General features: G+C 46.8%; 2 protein-coding genes across 2 annotated transcripts in view; both read right to left on the bottom strand.

Annotated features, from left to right (window-relative positions):
- The window catches only part of LOC147616561 (Golgi apparatus membrane protein-like protein ECHIDNA), a 38,969-nt gene extending 19,086 nt beyond the window's left edge, over nucleotides 1–19,883 (bottom strand). Inside the window, exons 1-4 of the mRNA XM_086777636.1 lie at nucleotides 19,737–19,883; nucleotides 19,580–19,636; nucleotides 19,196–19,399; nucleotides 19,030–19,089 (exon numbers count right to left, since the gene is read on the bottom strand). Coding sequence (XP_086633762.1) covers nucleotides 19,030–19,089; nucleotides 19,196–19,399; nucleotides 19,580–19,636; nucleotides 19,737–19,739 — 324 coding nt within the window. The 5' untranslated portion in view covers nucleotides 19,740–19,883. The remainder of the gene's footprint in view (nucleotides 1–19,029; nucleotides 19,090–19,195; nucleotides 19,400–19,579; nucleotides 19,637–19,736) is intronic.
- On the bottom strand, nucleotides 13,813–18,006 carry LOC147616563 (uncharacterized). The gene is made up of 2 exons (XM_086777635.1): nucleotides 14,398–18,006; nucleotides 13,813–14,280 (listed from the first exon to the last, which is right to left on the bottom strand). The coding sequence occupies exons 1-2, from the start codon at nucleotides 15,086–15,088 to the stop codon at nucleotides 14,210–14,212; spliced, it is 762 nt and encodes a 253-aa protein (XP_086633761.1). The 5' UTR covers nucleotides 15,089–18,006; the 3' UTR covers nucleotides 13,813–14,209.
- Nucleotides 19,884–20,211: the final 328 nt, after the last annotated feature.

Raw genomic sequence — 20,211 nt, forward strand, 5'->3', positions numbered from 1 at the left:
GGGTGGCGTCCCAGCTGAGCCAGGCACGCCAGGAGGTTAGAGGTGTAGAGGAGCAGAGACATGAGTTTTACTATCGTCGTCAGGCCTCTCAGTGGACGCAGCTTGGTGATAGAGTGACTGGAGAGTTTTTTGAGATCACTGGACCCCGTCATGCGCGAGCAGGAGTCCGCCAGCTTGGTAGACCGGATGGATCGGTAGCTACTGAGCTCGGGGAGATCAGAGCCATTGCCACTGCATTTTATAGTGACCTGCTTTCAGCGGAGCCAGCCACTGAGGATCGAGATGCTTGCAGACAGACTGTGTGGGCCCATGTGCAGAGGAGGGTCACAGACCATATGCGTACAGTTCTAGGTGCGCCTCTGTCAGAGATCGAGCTTGCCGAGGCCTTGAGGGTCCTGCCGCGACATAGTTGCCCAGGGGAGGACGGACTGACGCCGGCCTTTTTTATGCGCTATTGGGACCTTTTGGGGCCAGGCCTCCGCAGGGGCTTTCAGCATGTTTTGGACACTGGGGTGATGCCGCAGAGCTTTTCAGAGGGCTTGATCTATCTTATCCCCAAGGGGGAGGGAGTATCAGATGATATTCGGCATTGGAGGCCTATTACGATCCTCAATACTGTCTACAAGGTCTTAGCAAAGGCCTTGAGTTTGAGGATCCAGCCCTTCCTGGGGGAGTTGATTCATGCTACTCAGACAGGATTTGTCAAGGAGCGCAGTATCCTTGACAACATCTTTACGTTCTGGGAGAGGCGACGGCCCGAGCTAGATTTCTTGGCGAGGACTTGGTCGTGATGCTTCTCGATTTTGAGAAGGCATACGATAGAGTTGATTGGGGTTTCTTAGAGGGCACTATGCTTCGCCTGGGCTTTGAGCCAGGATGGATCAGAGGGGTGGCAGCTCTGTATTCCACAGCTCGCAGCCAGGTGTGCTGATTGCAGGAGGACGGGGGCCGAGTTTTGAGCTGACAAGATCAGTCCGTCAGGGGGGTCCTCTCGCCCCTTTCCTTTTTCTCTTCTTTGCGGAGGCTATGAGTATGTATTTGACGACAGAGGAGGTTGGTTTGAGAGGACTTCAGCTCCCAGTCCGGGGGGAGGACTTGCTTGATGCTGAGTTTGCAGACGACACGGGCTTATTTTTGCATGGCCAAGAGGCCAATCTTATTCGGGCTGAGCAGTCGCTCCAGGTTTTTAGTGCAGCTTCGGAAGCATTGATCAATTGGCGCAAGACAGTGGCCTTTTGGATCAGTAGTGCTCCCACTCCGGCATGGAGCCCGGACCCCGGTTTTAGATGGATTCCTCCAGGCACAACAGTGCGGTATTTGGGATGCCAGATTGGCCTAGATTTGTCACCTGAGCAGCAGATTGCCCCGCTTCTTCTAAGCATTCGGAAGAAGCTATTGTATTGGAGTACAGCTCGACTATCCTTGGCTGGGAGGGTGGTGGTGGCAAATCAGGTGCTGTTAGCGACCATGTGGTACATTACGTCTTGTTGGATTTTCTCGAGCTCTTGCATCAGCCAGGTACAGAGGCTGACCAGGAACTTTCTGTGGTCTGGGCGGGACGGTCAGCCAGCTCGGGCAAAGGTTGCATGGGCAGTTATTACACTTCCGCTGGCTCAGGGAGGTTTGGGCATTATAGATCCAGTCGATCAGAGTAGAGCCTTATTGGGGAAGCTTATTGTTCGGGGGTTGCTTCCAGGCGCTGAGCCTTGGAAAGAGCTCCTCTTGCAGCGGCTGCAGGATCGGGCGCCCCCAACAGGGGGTACTTGGGCACCAGAGATTCGCTGGATCTTCATAGAGATGAGGAGGACAGGCCTCAGTAGAGGATGGGAGGACAGATTTGCTTTGAGTATCCTGAGAGCTTGGGAGCTGCTGAGACCGGGGCTCTCTCAGTGACCTCCTTCTTGTGTTGAGGAGCAGGCCAGACAGCCGCTCATCTGGAGCCCAGCGGTTCGCACGGAGCAGGGTCATATGCTGGGTTCTCGGCCTCGTCTAGCCTGGGGACCTTGAGCGGCAGGCCCAACTCGTAGTTTTGGAGACTGGCAGGCTTTCTGCAGTCTACCAGAGGAGATCCAGGTGGAGAGGCTGAGTCACTTCAGAGGGGGGTTGATTATGAGGGATGATATTCAGGAGGCACTCACAGAGGAGTGGTTCACGCCTCTCGAGCCAGTGGCCCCACGGTGGATGGGAGCCTTTACACAGTTGGAGATCCTGATTGTGTCAGAGCTTGCACTGAGGATGGCAGATGCCTCTACTATGAGATTCAGGATGAGGGTAGACTCCAGAGAGTGGAGGTGGAGTCGCCTTTGGTTGCAGAGTGCACCTTTCAGAGGATTCAGGTAGTGGCCGCCGCTTCTCGGAAGTGGCATATTGACCCGACCCTGCTGATGTGCTCCCGGATTGGCGCATATGGGCATATGCAGCGCGCCCCTTGGCCCGGCTACAGTGGTACCCCGGGGAGTACGAGTGGCATGATCCTTATGCATCCCTTGAGGCCACAGAGATCACCTTTTTCCAGTATACTGTTCAGCTGGGGCGGCATATTTTGACGGCGAGGAGGACGGTTTCTCCAGCAGCAGCGGGGCATTGGCGACTACAGGGACTCTCACAGGAGTTCCTAGAGGATTTCTGGACTCGGCTCTGGGCTAGTCGACAGGCCCGCAGAATCTCGACTTTTCAGTGGCTGGTCGCCCACAGGGGCTCAGCAGTTGGCACTTGGCTTGTTTACAGCGGTCTTCCGGCAGCCTGCGTCCGATGTGGCCACCCTATGGAGACACAGAGACATTGCCTTTGGGATTGCCCTCAGGCACAGCAGATTTGGCTGCGGATGCTGCGTATTCTGGCCCCCCTCTCTCCAGAGGGTATGTTTACGTGGGGTGCCGCTGCTTGGTCGACTTCGTCAGGGCCTGCTATGGGCTATGAGATGGAGCAGGGCAGTCAGGCCATCAGATTTATTAGGGGCCAGCCTCGCCTGGTTCCGGCACCGGATTTCTCGTCCGCCAGCTGGACACAGGAGAGGGATTTACGATGGGAGCTCCTCAGCAGCCTCACCATCTGGTTCACCTGGAGGGCCCGGTGCTTTACGGCCTTTGAGGGGAGATTGGAGCCACCAGCAGAGACTGTACGGGGGATTTGGCAGGAGTTGATCCACACCCTGCGAGGACAGTACGACCGCATCCGGGGAGACTCGGATGAGGCGATCTTACGGCGCCAGGCCTTTCACACCACTTGGCGCTGTGGCCCTTTCTACACCTTACACACGGGATCCCCCCGTTGACACTACAGGCCACCTGTTTGGCTCTTCCCCCCCCCTATTGTATGATTTAGCCGCTCAGTTCTTTGTACTGATGCTTGTATTTTGCAGCACCTAGGGAGAGTCTCCCGGGCTGCCATGCTGTATTCGCTGCTTTGTCTCTCTTAGGAGCAGGAGAGATCTTTTTTAGCCCTACGGGCGTTTTTATATAACTAATGAAAGGATCTTTTCTCGGAAAAAAAAAAATCTCAAACGGGACCCTTCCCATAGATGCATGCACCGTGGTGTTGTATGCAAATTCCACAAGCGATAAGTACTTCTCCCGAGAAGACTTCTAATCAGCCCCACAACATTTCAAGAGATCCAACACGGCTGAATTTGCAACCTCACTTTGCCCATCCGTTTGAGGATCATAAGCTGATGAGAAGTCCAATTTGGTGTCCATATTATTAAATGAGGCCCACCAAAAGAGACTTGTAGTCCTGGGATCTCTATCCCCCACAATGCACTTCGGCATTCCATGATGCTTGAACACTTGTGCAAGATATATTTTAACCATATACTCAGCTTTTATAGTCTTCTTGACCGGCAAAAAGTGAGCTTACTTACTAAACCTGACTACAATTGTCCAAATAGCATCCTTACCCTGTTGGGTCCGTGGCAAGTTGTCAAATCCCCAAAGGATCTCCTCGTGGAACGTTCCTGGTACGAGACTCGAAACCTGCAAACAAACCAAACAAACAAGAAGGAGGTGCAGGCCTGACTCACCTCCCAACCACGACAACCGTGGGCAAGCCCACAGACTTGGCTGTCCCCACCGAGCCACGAGCTGAGCTAACTAGATGGACGTACCGACCAATCTCTACCTCTGACTTGTGAGAGCTGTATGGTCTGGAGCCTAGATCTAGTGCAGACGTGCACTTGCTTTATGCAGCCGAGGCCGGCAGCAGTCTTGAGGCCCGCGAGGGTAGCTTCGTGGCGGTATGGGACGAGACTCTATATGACTAATGACTAACCTTGGCCACCCTTTTATAGGCTCTTGGCCGGTCATCGGGCGTCCACACTTGGGCGCCCGCCCGTCCATACTTGGGTGCCCGCCCGTTAGTCTATCCCTAACTCAGCTCGCCAATCTGCCTGCCAAGCTCCAAGCTTTCCCAAACCTCGAAGCTAGTCTTGTGTGCGTGTAGCACACGGTAGATACACACTGTGCACATGACACAAGTCGATAATGAAATCTGTGACTACAATTGTCCAAATAACATCCTTACCCTGTTGGGTCCGTGGCAAGTCGATAATAAAATCAATTGTAATACTTTCCCATGGCCGTATGGGAACAGGCAATGGCTGAAGCAAACCTGGTGCCCTTTGCGTATCAAATTTCACCTTCTAACAGGTGATACATGCACGTACATGTGCCTCTATGTCCTTCCGCATACCTGGCCAAAAGAAATAGATATCAATTATGTGCATAGTAGACATTATGTCTCTATGACCATCATATGGAGCATGGCACTCGTCGAAAACCTTTTGCCTCATATCAGACACCACACATAGGCAATTATCTTTCATGAGATAACCCTTTTTGATCACATATGAGGCATGTGCAAGACCAGCCATCAAATCAGCCCAAATAGTGGCAAAATCAACATCCGTATGATACAAATCATGCATCTACAATACATCAGCAGGGAGCATCCGAAAGCAGCAACTAGGGAGAGTGGAAAGCTAATGCTACTAGTCAAAATGGGGTACATGAGTACATGGATAAATGAATACATGAATATGGGGGGAGTACAAAAGTGACAGTGAGTACAATAGTATATGGTTGGAGTGGTAATCATCCTAGGAGCTCTAGCATGGGTCTTTGCCGGATGGCCTGGATATCTGCCATAGTGAGATGCCTGGTCGGACGAGCTCGATGCCTCGCAATGATGCTCTGAATCCTCCGGTGTAGGCACCGTCTCTGATGTAAGGATCCGCGAACCCTCGAGCGTCTGGATCTGCCCAACTGGATAGCTCTCTCAACTAGAGTCCCACGGGGTGCCCACTGTTGGGCTGTCGGCTGTGTCTCCTCCCGGGTAGTCCCTCTAAAGAAGTCAGTAATCTGTCTCTGTGTGGACTCCCTGCCAGTCGGGCGTCTGCTCCTCATAATGGACTCTCTGAGCCTGCGGATCTCCAGGAGATAAAAACCCAAGCATCGCTGATCACAATAGTCCATGACTCTAGCCAGTGGTCCAAATCCCTCTCTGAAAAGGCAATGGTAGCGCCCTCGAATCTCATAATATGCTGTGCAGCGACAGATGTAGTGCTCCTCCGTCTCTGGCTCTATCCAACAAATCTGACATATCCTATCCCCTAGAGGTATGCCTCTAAATCTGCCTGTCTCTATCTCTAACTGATGTGAAGAGGTACGGATCTGCCCAATGGCGCACCTCAATCCATGAGACAAATGGGTATCCATGTAGCTCAGTCCAAGTATAAAGCCATCCTCAATGGTGCGGAGAAGATGGTCTCTATAGAAAGCCATCTTTGTCCCTAACTATTGTGAGGGCTCTAGCCATGTCCTCCTAGTGTCCAATTGAATGAGGTCCTGTCTGATGACTCTACTAATCTCAGAATGTGTCAAGGTGAGAGAGCGTGCCTCTAGAGAGTACTGGAAGGGTGGACGTCTGTCTAAGCTGAACCCGTGGAGCTCAAACCAGGATGCTATCTGCACATACCAACATGAAGTGTCTCCCTCCATGGCTAGCTGACGAGAGGACTCTAAAGCAAGTCGTGCATACCGGTGTTGGGGAAGCTCCCAGGTGCTATGAATGAAGGACACTGATCTGGCAAGAGCCTCGACTACGATCGGTGGTGCTCCCATCTCGGCTCAAATAATCTCATGGGGTACCGAGACCTTAGCCCGAATCGTCCTGGAGATCATGGACACAAGTGGTCTCTCCATCGATCTCCATCCATCGTATGCGCGTCCTGATCGACTGTGACGATCTAGGCTAGGCCCCCAGATCTGTACTCCATATAGCATAGCCGATGTGACCAGCGTGTCAAAAAGCCACAGCTTAGTGCATGGCTCCTGAAACTGTACTTGTGAGCACATCCTCTCTAGACCTCCTAGTGCTGCATATCCTCTAGTCAATCTGGCCTCTGCTGCCCCCCTCATGGAAAATGTGGGCCTAGTGAACACCACTCCAAGATATGTGTATGAGTCAACATACTCCACTGTCTCCTGCCCATATGTGAAAATAGGCGCTGATCTCCAGATCCACTGAGCTGTAGTGTTAAACACCATAACCTTGGTCTTACCAAGGTTAACTGAGAGCCCACTGTCCTGTGCATAAGCATGTAAAGTATCCAAGTGCCTCTGCATACCCTCTGGTGAGTCTGCTATAAGCACAATATCATCAGCATATAAGAGCAGAGGTATCCAAGTGCCAGCCAATTGGGCTCCTCTGTCCCCTCGTGTCCCAATATAATCAGAGATCTCGTCAATGTATAGTCCAAATAGAGTCGGAGAGAGCGGGCAGCCCTGTTTCACCCCTATAGTGGAGTGTACTGGCTGGGAGAGACCCTCTGAAGTCCGCACCTGCCCAACTACTGTCTCATAAAGTGCCATAATACCCCAAATGAGCTCACATGGAACCCCCAAATGAGCTCACATGGAACCCCCAAGTCTTGCAGCCTGCGCATCAATCTAGCTCTGGGCACTGTGTCAAAGGCCTTGCGGAAATCCACAAAGCCACAGTAGATCCTCCTCCTCCTCCCATGTGCTCTGCCCTCCTCAATGATAGCCTTGAGGGTAAAGATATGATCCAAAGTAGAGAATCTCCTCCTGAAACCGGCCTGTCCCTGAGCTCGGACCCCTTGTCTCTCTGCCCATCTGCTCAACTCATGCTCAAGAGTAGAGGCATATAGCTTGGCCAGCAAGTGACCAATCATAATGGTGCGGTAGTTAGTCGGCAGGCTCGGATCTCCAGACTTGAGTACCGGCACAATCGTGGATGTACTCCAGGTCCCAGGAAACCCCTCACACATGGCTCTATTAAACATGCATCATGCAATCTATGGCTCTCATAAGCCACAGCATGTCTCTCGTTTTCTTCAACATGATCCGGAACAAAAATCAAGTACGCAAAAACACTCTTTTTCATTACTTTCTTAATTTGTACATGAGATACAAGGGAAATGGTATCACCCTCTTCACTAGCATCAATCACATGCTCTCGACCTTTATGCATGAAGGTGATCATGTTGGTCTTGTAAGCCCCGCACGGATCCATGCGAGTGTACCAAGGCTTCCCAAGAAATACATCACAGCCATTCATAGGCACTACCATAGTTACCAGGGGTTTCAGAAACACCTGATTTGAAACGGGTTTCAAAAAGGTTTCAGAAGTTTCATATTTTTTTGAAACGTCCAAAAAAAGTTTCATACAAAAAATGCAAAAATATATATATTTCTCAATATAGAATATACATGAAAATATGTATTTAGGCCATGACCAAGGCTCAAACGTCCTTGTTGAGATGGTCAACTAGTCACTACTAAGCAAAAAAGGAATGTCAAAAAAAAGTTTCACACAAAAAATGCAAAAAATATAAGTTTAGAATATACATGAAAATATGTATTTAGGCCATGGCCAAGGCTGAAGCGTCCTTCTCAAGATGGTTGACCAGTCATTGGCAGGCAGGAAAGGACGTGCGTGTGCAAGTCGAGTGGCAAGCAACAAGAAAAAATGCACTTCAAAAATGCGTATGTATGAAACTTGCATGTAAGGTTTTTGGGCCTTAAAAATTTTAGGTGAATAAAAAACGAGTTTCCTATTCTGAAACATTTCGTTAAAGTTTCGGTCAGTTTCATATGATTTGAAACGAGTTTCGTTGCTACTATGGGCGCTACAAGAAAGTCCGCATGATCTACATAGTGTATGCCCAACGAAGCGTATAGTGACAGATTCAACCACTAGTCCGAGAGAGAGGGAGAGAAAGAAAGAAGAAAGAAAGGAAAACTATATTAACGTCCTTTAGAGGCCACATCTGACCTATAGGACTAATCAGATACATCCATGTGATTACATTCCACTTCGGGGGCAACAAAATGAAAATAGAGATAAAACTAAAAATAGTTCAAATTCCCTACAAGACCATAGGAGAATCCTAGATAACATGAAGAGAGAGAGAGAGAGAGAGAGAGAAGGATTCGGGGCAACCACACTGAGCGGGGAACAGGCCCCGTCCCCTTTTAGGAATTTATTTCAGGAGCAATCCACGGGCTTTTCCAAGCCAGGACCAATACAACAAATGAGTTCAATATCAAACAAATATGTCGATGATGAGGTCGGTGCTGAGTCAACGTCAAGGTACAAGATCCCTCATGCATGAGCACACCAATAGGAAGACCCACAAGAATCTTACACCAGACTAGTACCAAGGTATGTATCAAATTCTTGTTGCTCACAAAACTCCACGAGGAACTTGAGGTAGAGATGCTAAGAGAAGATGGTGCACGGCTGTCCAAGGCTCTTTTCCCAAGGGTGGTGATGGCGTTCCTTCAATAGGAGACAACTCTCAAAAAGGCGGTGTAGGCCGCGCTGCTAGAGGTGACAGGCGGCGTGGATAGATGGTGCAAGCAACACAACTGGAGGCGGCAGGCGACACTCACCAGGCAGTACAGAAGCAGCGCTTACAAGGCGGCGCAGGCAGGACGACGCAGCTAGCGGATCAGGTGCTGCAGGGCGGTGCAGGCAAGGCAGCGCAGGCGCAAATAGAGTGGCGCAGTCTGGCAAACAGGTGGCGGGCGGAAGAGGCTCTGGGGACATCATCGCCATTGGCGGAAAATGGCTCTAGGCGGCGGAGGCACCGGCGAAAGGGACGTCTCAGCCGACGGAATGGGCAACGACACCAACGGCAACGGTTTAGCAACGACGGCAGCGGTTCAGCAACAACGGCGGTGGCGGTGCTACACGTGGGGCAGAGGCTAAGGATGGAGAAGAAGATAAAGATGATGATGATGATGCTCTAGCTCTTCACAAAATAAATCTCCCGAGGCTCTTCACAATTTTTTTGTGAATCCCCAAGAGGATACAAGCTCCTTATATACTTGAAAAGGGATCCTTGATTTTGGCCATGCTTGCTTTTGCCTTTTTGTTTTGCTTTTTGGTTTTCTCTTTTAAATATTTAATAATAGTAAAAAATAGCCAAAGTTCTTGATTTATGCTTTTGAAGCTTCAAGGCCATGCTTTTTGGCCCTGAAGTTGCTTTTTGGAGAAGTGGCTTGTAGCTTTTTGATCCAATTCGATGTCCTCTTTCAAATGATGCCCTCAGCTTTTGATCAACACAGCTGACTTTTTGCTTTTTCTTGCTTTTTGACCAAGACTGGTGCTTTTTCTTGTGCTGGCTTAATGAACCCTATTTCCATGTGTCCGAGCATGAGTTCCTCATGTGAAAAAGAGCTCGGAGAGCCAAATAGTTACACACAGCCTTGAATGTGTATGCACAACTTGTCAATAATAGACATAACGTGCACTTCTCTACCAACAAAGACAGCCCTTGCTTCAATTTGAGGACCCATGTCCTCCACTTCAATACCCAAAGCAACTGCCATCTGTGTAGATATGAAGTTCTCAGTTGCACAATCATTAAACATGAAAAAGCAGGTTGATCCTTAAGTTGTCCCCAAGCTTTACATACAACCCTGTCTTTGCTATCATGTGAAGTGTTGCTCTGCACATCCGGAATCATATGCACATTGGGCTTTGATGCATTCACATTATCACGCTTCTTATTGTTTGGGCATGCATTTGCAATATGCTCAGTGCTACCACAAGTAAAGCATTTCCCCTCGCTCATATATTGCTTTTTCTGCTCCAGAGTGAGACCATAGTCTCTCACTTGGAAGGAACGCTTCTTGGTAGACTTATTTTCAGCCTTTGAACCATTTTTATCTTAGTTTTGGTCTTTTTTAGGTGGCTGGCCGTTATTTTGCACAGCCCTCTCTTTGCCTTGAAATGAGGATTTAGCCTTATTGGATCGACTCAACTTGAGTTCCAATTGCTTGGTGGCAGTAGCGACTGCAATTAGTAGGTGTGTCCAAGATACATTTGTAGTTCCGCTTTGTACACGGATTGCAATCCCGATTGAAACCTTCTATTCCTTTCTGCCCCAATGACATGCATAAATGGAGACACCTCCAAAAGCACTTTCCAAAACTTTTGCACATACCAGAGTCACAGGGGACGGAGGGGACGGACCCTTGGAACGGAGGGACGTCGTCCCGGAAACATTGTGGGACGGGGATGGACAAGGACGGACGGACGTCTCCAACTAGGCGTCCCTTTTCTTCGAAAATCTGTGCGGGAGTACTCTCAGCTCACACTACCGATGACCGACTTGTTGAAAGGTCGTGGACGTAAGTCAAATCAGCCTATCACTTGGAATAACGATCTGGATATGGCCTTCAGACTTTTGAAAGATAAAGTCAAAGAAGCACCTATCTTAGCATTACCCGATCCTAGTCGGCCTTATGTTCTTGAAACTGATGCCAGTAACTATGCCATCGGGGCTGCTCTATTTCAAGATGATAGACCTGTTGCTTTTGAAAGTAAAAAGCTAGACGACACTCAATCTCGTTGGCCAACCCTTGAGAAGGAGCTTTATGCTGTGATTCACGCTCTCAAGGTTTGGAGACATTATTTATATGGCTCCAAGTTTGTGGTATTGAATGATCATCAGTCAATCAAGTATGTGTGTGATGCGGATGATTTGAGAGGAAGGAAAGCTCGATGGGCTGAATTAATGCAAGATTTTGATTTTGAGATTCGTTATAGAAAAGGGTCCATGAATAGTGTTACAGATGTGCTTAGTCGAATTAGAGAGGTGAATACTTTGTCGTTCACCGAGATTTCTACTGATTTATTTCAATCATTGAGAGGGCTTTGCAGGATTGATAGTTATTTTGGTCCATTTTGGCAAAAGATCCAAGACGGGAGCTCATTGATTGACCAAGACTCAATGACTGAGCAGCCTACCATTCAGGCTGCAAGAGGCCAGTGGATGATTCGGAATGGTTTACTATTCCATAATGACAAAATTTGTGTACCACAGATCCCGGACATTAGGTCCAAGATTCTTAAGGAGTGTCACGACGCCCCTTCTGCTGGACACCCTGGGGTACACAGGACATTATCGTTAGTGAAACACACTTTTTATTGGCCAAAGATGAAAGGGTGTGTAGAAGATTATGTTCTCAAGTGTCAAGTTTGTCAAGCAAATAAAGCTGAACGCTTTAGACAGGCTGGGTTGTTGCATCCTTTGCAAATCCCAAGTAATAAATGGGAAAGTATTTCCATGGATTTTATTACCGGATTGCCAAGAACACATCAAGGCCACCATTCTATTTGGGTTGTGATAGATCGCTTGACAAAAATGGCTAGATTTTTATCGACCCGGAAGACCTTTACAGCTACGCAATTAGCAAGGCAGTTTATTGAGCAATTGTTTAGACTGTACGGGTTACCGCAAGACATAGTCAGTGATAGGGACTCTAAGTTTACGAGCGATTTTTGAAAACTTGTTTTTGAGAAGTTGAAAACAACTTTGAATTTGAGTTCCTCAGATCATCCTCAATCTGATGGCCAAACTGAAAGAGTGAATCAGATTTTGGAGGATATGCTTCGAGCATATGTATCCAAAAGGCAGAGTTTATAGGAGGATTATCTTCCTATGTTAGAATTTGCATATAACAGTACTAAGCATACGAGTACAGGTTTTAGTCCTTTCATGCTTATGTATGGTTTTCAACCTAGATCACCTGTTACAGTGGGATTCTCAGGACTTTAGCATGATGCAACACGAAATTTTTTGCAAGATATGCAAGAAATGTTACAAGTTGCGAAGGAATCTATTAGAAGTGCTCAAGACCGAGACAGATTTTATTCTAATAGACATCGTTCACCCAGAAAGTTCTCTGAAGGCAAGATGGTGTAAACACATAATTGAACATCACACAACACACGTGGACTTGAATAAGCCCAAACGTACTCACAAAGACAACACACACAAATTTGACACATATTAAGAGTCCAAGATGACTATCCACACTTCACATGACACTTTGGCTCATATAGGCCGCAAATACAAAACATATAACATTTGAAGCCATGATACGCTTTGATTGCGGGAAGGTCTTAACAGAGGAGTGTCTAGTCCCGTATAAATAAATCAGTTTTTTTAGAAATTAAGGTTTCTTAAAATTTGGGGGTTTTTGAAATTGATGCTACAGAGGGGCTGTAGCAACACTTCAATGCTTCATGTATGCTTCCAATTTTGACAAATGATGAAAACTTTAAGATTCATGCCTTGATTTGTGTGGCCTGCAGAAAATTTGAAAGGCCCCAACTCTTACTTGATGCTTGCAGAGGTGTTTCTCCCTTGTTGCTTTGATACTTGTAGAGGTTCCCTTTCTTCTTCTCGGGTTGTGGGTGTGGCTTCTTTGACTGTCAAGCTGGGCAACTACTTCTATCGATGTGTGAAAGCCTTTTTAGTGAGGCTTATAAAAGCCTTATAAGGCTTACAAAGCCTTTACTGAGGCTTTAGCCTTAGCATAATTAAGGCTTACTAAGCTTACTAAGCCTTTACTAACGCTTTAGCCTTGGCGTAATTAAGGCTTACTAAGCTCACTAAGCCTTTACTAAGGCTTTAGCCTTAGCGTTATTAAGGCTTCAGGCCTTTAATACCTACGTGGTACACCAAATACCCACGCAGTCAACAGACTGGCAATGTGCAGCATCAAGTCGACACCTGACGGGCTCCATAGCAAGGCGGTGTTCGGGCAAGACAAGCAAGTACTGGTTGGGTTTAGCAAACGATGCTAGTAGCTACATCAGCACAATAGATTCTTCACGGGTTGTGTTGGATTGAGGTGCAAAAGGTCAGTGTATACGTGATGAACATCTAGGAACCAAGCTCTGATACCAATTCTAGGAAATAGAAGTGCACATGGTTAGGGTTTACACAGCTGATAGCTATGGAGGATCAAAGATATAGCCATAGCTAGCTTGTTGAAGCAGTCGACAATGAGATTGAAGAAAGAGAAACACAATCTAGAGAGAGCATACACTACACGACCAAATGATATGACTTGTATTAGATGTATTTCTTCAATGAAAGTACAAGACCTTTACAGGCCAAAAGATTCTTCTCCTGACATCATTGCTCATGTCACATCACACACAAATATCTAGATTTTATTGTGACCCCTAGAGGTGGTTCACACACACATAATAATATATAGCCTTAAGAGGTTGTTCACACACATAGACATCCTTACACATTAAAAGGTGTTACACACAAACTAGGTACCTCACTTTAAGAGTGGGTTTGCACACATGACACAGGTAAACCTTGATTTTCCAACAATCTTTAACATAGGGGCAAAAGTTTCTTCATAGTCTATTCCCTTCTCTTGAGAATATCCCTTAGCTACTGATAGAATGTGCATCGGAAGAAGGTAAAGTGGAAACACAGGAGGGAGAGAGAGAGAGAGAAAGATGGAGAGGAAACACAGGTGAGAACCTGCTCTCAATATCATCATCAAAAGGAATACATGTCCCGAGCAAGAGTGGAGAACCTCGTAAGTGAGGGACTGCAACTAGACAAGCTAGGCAAGCAATGCAAGCAGTAAAATATGAGGGAGGCATGCCGGCTATATATACCTCTACATGAAGGCAGCCGACTAGGGATAAATACCTCCACGACTAGGGAAAATCCCAAGACCATAAAATGGGGAATAAATATGGGTAAAATATGAGTGAGGGGTGACCAGCCCCTCTGACTAACATGGTCAGCCCTAGAGGCTAAAATAGGACACCAAATAGGAAGCCAGCAAGTAGGGGATGATGTCTAACACCCCCTCTCAGCACCGGATGCTGAGCAAACTCCAAGAAGCTAGAGACGCCGTCCTCAATCAAAGATGAAAGACTGTAGAAACAGGTACCAAGAAAGCTCCACAAGCAATCTCCTCAGCAACTCAGCTACAAAAGCAACAGAACAAGCTGTCAGGTACACCGTTCCTCTGGAAGAAAACAACCATATAGGTTGCGACGTGCTGCTCCAAATAATGGTTCCAAACCCAAGTGTAAGAACACTACCCAAAGTCGAATGTCGTGTATCCAGCCTGGAGAAGGTATGAAAAACCTCATAACCAACCAAGATCAGATCCTGTATATAATCAATCCTGGGAGAAGCAAACTGCTCCTCACTGGAACCCTCAAAAGAAATAGAGTCAATCTGCTCCAACTCTGTACCAAGAGTAGCCAAATGCTGTATAAAAGCATCCTCTGAAAAGGTCGGCATCGCAAGATGTAAAGACTCTGTAGAAAATATGGGGTCCATCTGCTCAAACTCCATAACATGAGTTGCCCAATGCTGTACATAAGTACACGCCACTGAGGTGGGCATCGCAAGATGAAAGGACTCCACATCCCCCTCTGAAAAATGATATCGTCGGACTGGTACAAGCCCAACCTGATTCTGATCCAAATCCAAAAAACTCTGGAAGTACCACTGTGCCCCAGGCACGAATAGCAACCACAGATCCAAAGCATCCCACTGGGTCCAAAAAGCCATCCTCCAAAACAACAAACCATCAGAACTGGCAGGGAGAGCGGCATCCTCAGAAGCATCACAAAGAGAGACAGAGGTAGACTCCTCACAATGAGGAAGGGAAGCAGGAATATAAACTGCAGTGGCAACAAAGTCCTCTAAAGCATCACGGATAGCAGAAGACTGTTCCAGAAGTAGAACCAGATCCCAAGAATCAGCAACAGATAAAAGATCCATGTGAAAGGATCATACCGCAAAAAGGGGAAACACCCTCCTTGTTCTGCAAATGCTGCAAAGAACACAAGCTCGGACAAAATAAACTCTGCTCAGGATCTCTGAAAAGATCACTGCTCTCCTCCAAATAACTGTAAACTCCTGTCAAAGAAGAATGTCTCCACAGATACAACACAGCTCCCGAAACTGATCCTCAAGTGAAGTAGCTGGTGAAAGGCCCCCTCTGAGTGTAGAAAACTCCTATGGGAAGCAAAACGCAGCCAAAACACTGCTATCCAGCAAAAATAGCACTCCACCGCCAACAGAAGGCAAGGAACATGTAGAAACCGGGAAACCGTGTAGGCCAGGAACAAAACACAGGTATAGATGCTTCAAAATCAGCAAAACGCTGACTGAAATCTGAAATTCAGAATCCTCCTCAAGTACCAAACTGCCTCCAAAGCCACAATCCAATCAAGAAACCCCCTCTGCAAGTGATCTCTGTCCACTGGAGAAGAAAACGCAGCCAAACAAGGGCTACAAACCTGAAAATTCAGGCCAACCAGTGTCCACACCTCCTATGAGGAAAAACGCTGAAGAGAAGGTACCTTCGGGTCCAACAGATGAAGCCCAGTTGAAGGTAGAGCTACCAGCAAGATCGGTTCAGAACAAACGCAACAACCATGGCTGCAAATCTGAAAACGCAGAGGTATAAGGGGCTGAATATGGAAACGTTGAAGAAATAGGTACACCCAAGCCTCAGATCAGCAAATCAGCATCAGAAACCTGTAGAAGAAAAAACGCAGCAAATATGTTGCTGCTGGCCTGTACAAAACAGGCGACCAGCACTACAGGGGGGGTATGAATGCTGAGAATTGCTGAAAACTGCTGTAGACAGCCACCTGAAGAAAAACGCAGCAACCTATGTGCTTCTGCCCTTGCTGAAAACGCAAAAACGTAGGTCTGTCCAGGGGCAGAAAAAAACGCAGATATGAAGAGGTATAGGAGGGAGCATCCAACGCTGAAAATCACCGGCGCTCTGATACCATGATAGAATGTGCAGCGGAAGAAGGTAAAGTGGAAACACAGGAGGGAGAGAGAGAGAGAAAGATGGAGAGGAAACACAGGTGAGAACCTGCTCTCAATATCATCATCAAAAGGAATACATGTCCCGAGCAAGAGGGGAGAACCTCGTAAGTGAGGGACTGCAACTAGACAAGCTAGGCAAGCAATGCAAGCAGTAAAATATGAGGGAGGCATGCCGGCTATATATACCTCTACATGAAGGCAGCCGACTAGGGATAAATACCTCCACGACTAGGGAAAATCCCAAGACCATAAAATGGGGAATAAATATGGGTAAAATATGAGTGAGGGGTGACCAGCCCCTCTGACTAACATGGTCAGCCCTAGAGGCTAAAATAGGACACCAAATAGGAAGCCAGCAAGTAGGGGATGATGTCTAACAGCTACAAGCCTTGCCTTGAATCTGTCAATAGACCCATCCGGCTTCCACTTGATTTTATACTTCGTATCAATAACATTTTTACCAGGAGGCAAGTCAACAAGTTCCCATGTACCATTCTTGATAATGGAACTATATTCATCCTACATGGCCTTTTCCCAATGCTCATTGCCATAAGCCTATAAGAGGTAGGTTCTTCCAAATCATACATGCTACCAATGCAAGCAAAATCCACATCATGCTTGCTAGGTTCACCTCTTTTGCCCACCCTTGTCCTGCTTTCAAAAGGAGCTGAAAGCTTGCGCTCTCCAAGAGTACTAAACAGCCATCTAGGAACTTTTTTAGCCTCTTCTAGGGCTGTTGTTTCTTCCCAAACAGCTTCTTCTGCACCTGTAGGGATCTCAGGCTGCTCTATGGACTGATTCTGGGCTCCATTCTGAGGCATTTGCTGTCCCATACCCTGCTGTCCAGAATTTTCAGCATGTGGAAATGTCACATAATAATGATATATATCCTCTGGGCTTCCAACACTTTGCTTAAGTGCAGTAGAGAGGGGCTGATCTGAATTTTCATCATCTAGTTTATCCCCTTGGGTCAAAACCCCAAAGACATTATGTGCTTGTGCCATTATTGCTCATCAAATGACAAGGCAAAGGACTATGCAAACATGGAAGATTTTTACCAATGTGACAAGTTTAAGAAGCCAACACCACTTCAAACCTGCAACTGTACGGAAACCCTAATTTGTCTCCTGTATAGAACACACCTGGCCACCTGTACAGCTGCCTGCCTCGTTGCAGATTCAGTCCGCTGCTTCTGTCCGCCACCTAACCACACACAAAGCTGTAGAGATTGCCAAACACCTGTGCTGCCTGGGCCTCACAACCTGCTGTGTGCCACCATTATAACCACCTGTGCGCTTCTACTCACGGCCGCCTGTGCCCTGCTGGAATCACCTGTGCGCTGCTCCAACTGTGCGCTGTTTCTGTCCACCTTCACACAACGTGCGCGCTGCCTTCACCTTTGCACTCTTCACACGAACTGTACGCTGCTTCACCAAACTGTGCGCTGCTTCACTATCTTGTCTACACAAGGTTGACCACACACAACAACCTGTATACAGCCTCAACAATCTGCCATAGCTCTGATACCACTTGTAGGGGTTGCAGTGTGGGTTAAAGCAAGGACATAAACACAAGGGAAACACACACGATCTGTACAGTATGAAACGAGCAGGCATATATTTGATGAGAAACTTACAAAAAACTATGTTCACCTACAATTCTTCGTTTTTTTGTGTTTCTTGCAATAAATCACACCATGTATAGTAGGTGTACCAACCTTAGCCAAATGTCTCAACTTCTAGAAGTGCCCACACTAAGGTTATGGCTGCATGTCCTTTTGGGCCCATGTGACCACAAAACGGGCACATTTAGTCCCCACCATGTAGTCCAATTGCTAAGGAAATCCCTGGTCCCTGCAGTGGAGGACGTGCTATGTACTTAAAAAAAGGTCCACTATTTAAAAAAAGGCACATTTAATATTTTTTGGGTACTTTACTGCTGGTGAGTGCCAAGCCGTGGGTGGCCAGTTTCACTGGTGAGTGGTGGACACCTCTTCCCTTCCCACACATACAAAATGATGCACTCCCAAGACCACGCTCAGCCTCATCAGACCAGCAGCTATTAGGAGTCCAGATTCAGCCTAGAACTGCAAAGGTCAGCACCTCCTAAGCCTCTCAAACCAGTATTAGTTCAGCCACATTTGGAGGAGATCAAATAAAACTGCTCAGTTCCCGACTTGGATTTACAACTGATTCACAAAGCTTTCAGCCTTTTCCAGCCTTGTACTTTCATCAGCAAAGCATATACTCCACAGAGGATGCAGAGTAAGGTCTAGACTTCTGTGGTGATTGAGCAAGTATTGTTGTCCATCTCTGTTTAATGCAAGATTACATTGGTACTCCTAAGTACAACCATATTGCAAAACAAAAGCCAAGAACTAGCACTCAAGAAGACCCACTTGGAGCTTGACCAGGTGCCAAAAAAGTGGCAGCCCAGAAAGCCCTGTTTGAGGAAAAGAAACTTAAGCTGGAGACACAAACAAAGTTGCAAGAGTGTCACTTTCAAATACAGCAAGAAAAAGAAGAGCAGCTTCGGAAAGAAGCTGAAGAAAGCCAACTTTGACAACATGAAAAACAGAAAACAATACAATTATAGCGCAGTGCAACTGTTCATAGGCAAAACTTCAATTTTCCATCAGGAAAAGCATTCACATGAGGATAGGACATAACCACCACAACTAGCAGCGGCTGCTGCTGCTACTATAAGAATCTATTCAAGACAACACCGATAAAATATTCGGGTGCACACACGAACTTCAAGACCATTTGCACAACCCTTGTGCATGACCTCAGACCTGCCCCTATTTCAGACACTCGATCTCATCGTGATAGGCAGACAATTCAAAGATGAGAAATTCAGAGGCCACGTGTGCATACATTTAGATACAGAGTCCACCAGAAAAGCCACGAGTCCTTCTTGTTCAGCCTTGATAGTTCCTGAAAAGAACAAAACAAGCATAACTACAATCAGATCTCTGATAACATTCTGATTACTTGACCCTTTAAAAAAAGGTACAGGTTAGTCTAAGAGTAGGCAATTCACCTGTTGATCTAATGATTCAAATCGCCAGATGCTCTCCCCTTGGTCATTCACTTCATTCCACCATCGCAGGCCAACAAGGATCCTTCCACTAACATTCTTCACAACCCAGAAATCTAGAGCAGCAAGCAGAACCGTAATGACGAAGTGGATCGCGAAGTAGTTGAAGAAGAGAGACGATAAGATGTAGAATGCGATTGCCAAACCCTACACGAAAACAAGGGCACATAATGCATCACTTCACCAAACCCTAGATCACCAAACATAGATAAAGAGAAAACCCTAGGTGAACTGATAAAACCAGAAAACCTTCGATGACAGAAAACGAGCACACCGCATGGTGTTACCAAACCCTAAATCAAACACCATAGAATGAAGAAATCGAACCTTGAAGAGCACATGGAAGAGGCAAGTCAGAGGGTTCATATACTTCTCCTCTTCGGCCTGCAAGAAAAGACACCATCAGCAGATGGAGAAACCATTTAAGCACAATTCGAGGGTTCGATCTAGCCTGGCATGGCAAGAAAACATAGAGGAGACACACCATGGCAGGAGTATGCTGCTTAATTCCCAAAAGGTCATGCAGATAAAAAACCAAGATGTTTGGAATGATAAGAAAAAATTGAAGCCAAGTTAATAACTACTCTGTTTGGGTGGGAAGTGTGGATCAAATCCAAGCTTTCTAAAAGGGTCTAACAACGTCCCCCATTTGTGATATCTACTACTTGGTGCACAAGCATAGCCCTTGTCAGCATTGACATTTCTTCAATAACAAGAGCATAAGCTTCAATGATAGCTATGTGGTAATATTGGTTCCACCTAGGGATTTTGATGTGGTAGTGGGCTATTGTTGCAATGCTACTTAGCCTAGTTGTAACGGCACTAGTCGATGCAAAGTATAGTTTTGTTATGTGACATGAGCTGATAAGCGTGGTACTTTCCATTCCCAAGTTTTGTGTATAAATTTTAGCTTGATCTCTTGTTAGTGTGCAGCATTGTGAACCTGCTTGGACTTTTGT

This window comes from Cibotium barometz, chromosome 38 (genome assembly GCF_041138505.1).
Source record: "Cibotium barometz isolate CiBa-2024 chromosome 38, ASM4113850v1, whole genome shotgun sequence".
Lineage (NCBI taxonomy): Eukaryota > Viridiplantae > Streptophyta > Polypodiopsida > Cyatheales > Cibotiaceae > Cibotium > Cibotium barometz.

Excerpts from the sequence above, each read along its gene's own strand:
- LOC147616563 (XM_086777635.1), bottom strand. The coding sequence starts at position 15,088 with ATGGATCTTTTATCTGTTGCTGATTCTTGGGATCTGGTTCTACTTCTG. Across the intron at positions 14,281-14,397 it reads TACACGACATTCGACTTTGG|CTGAGTTGCTGAGGAGATTG; the intron begins GTAGTGTTCTTA and ends TTGCTTTTGTAG.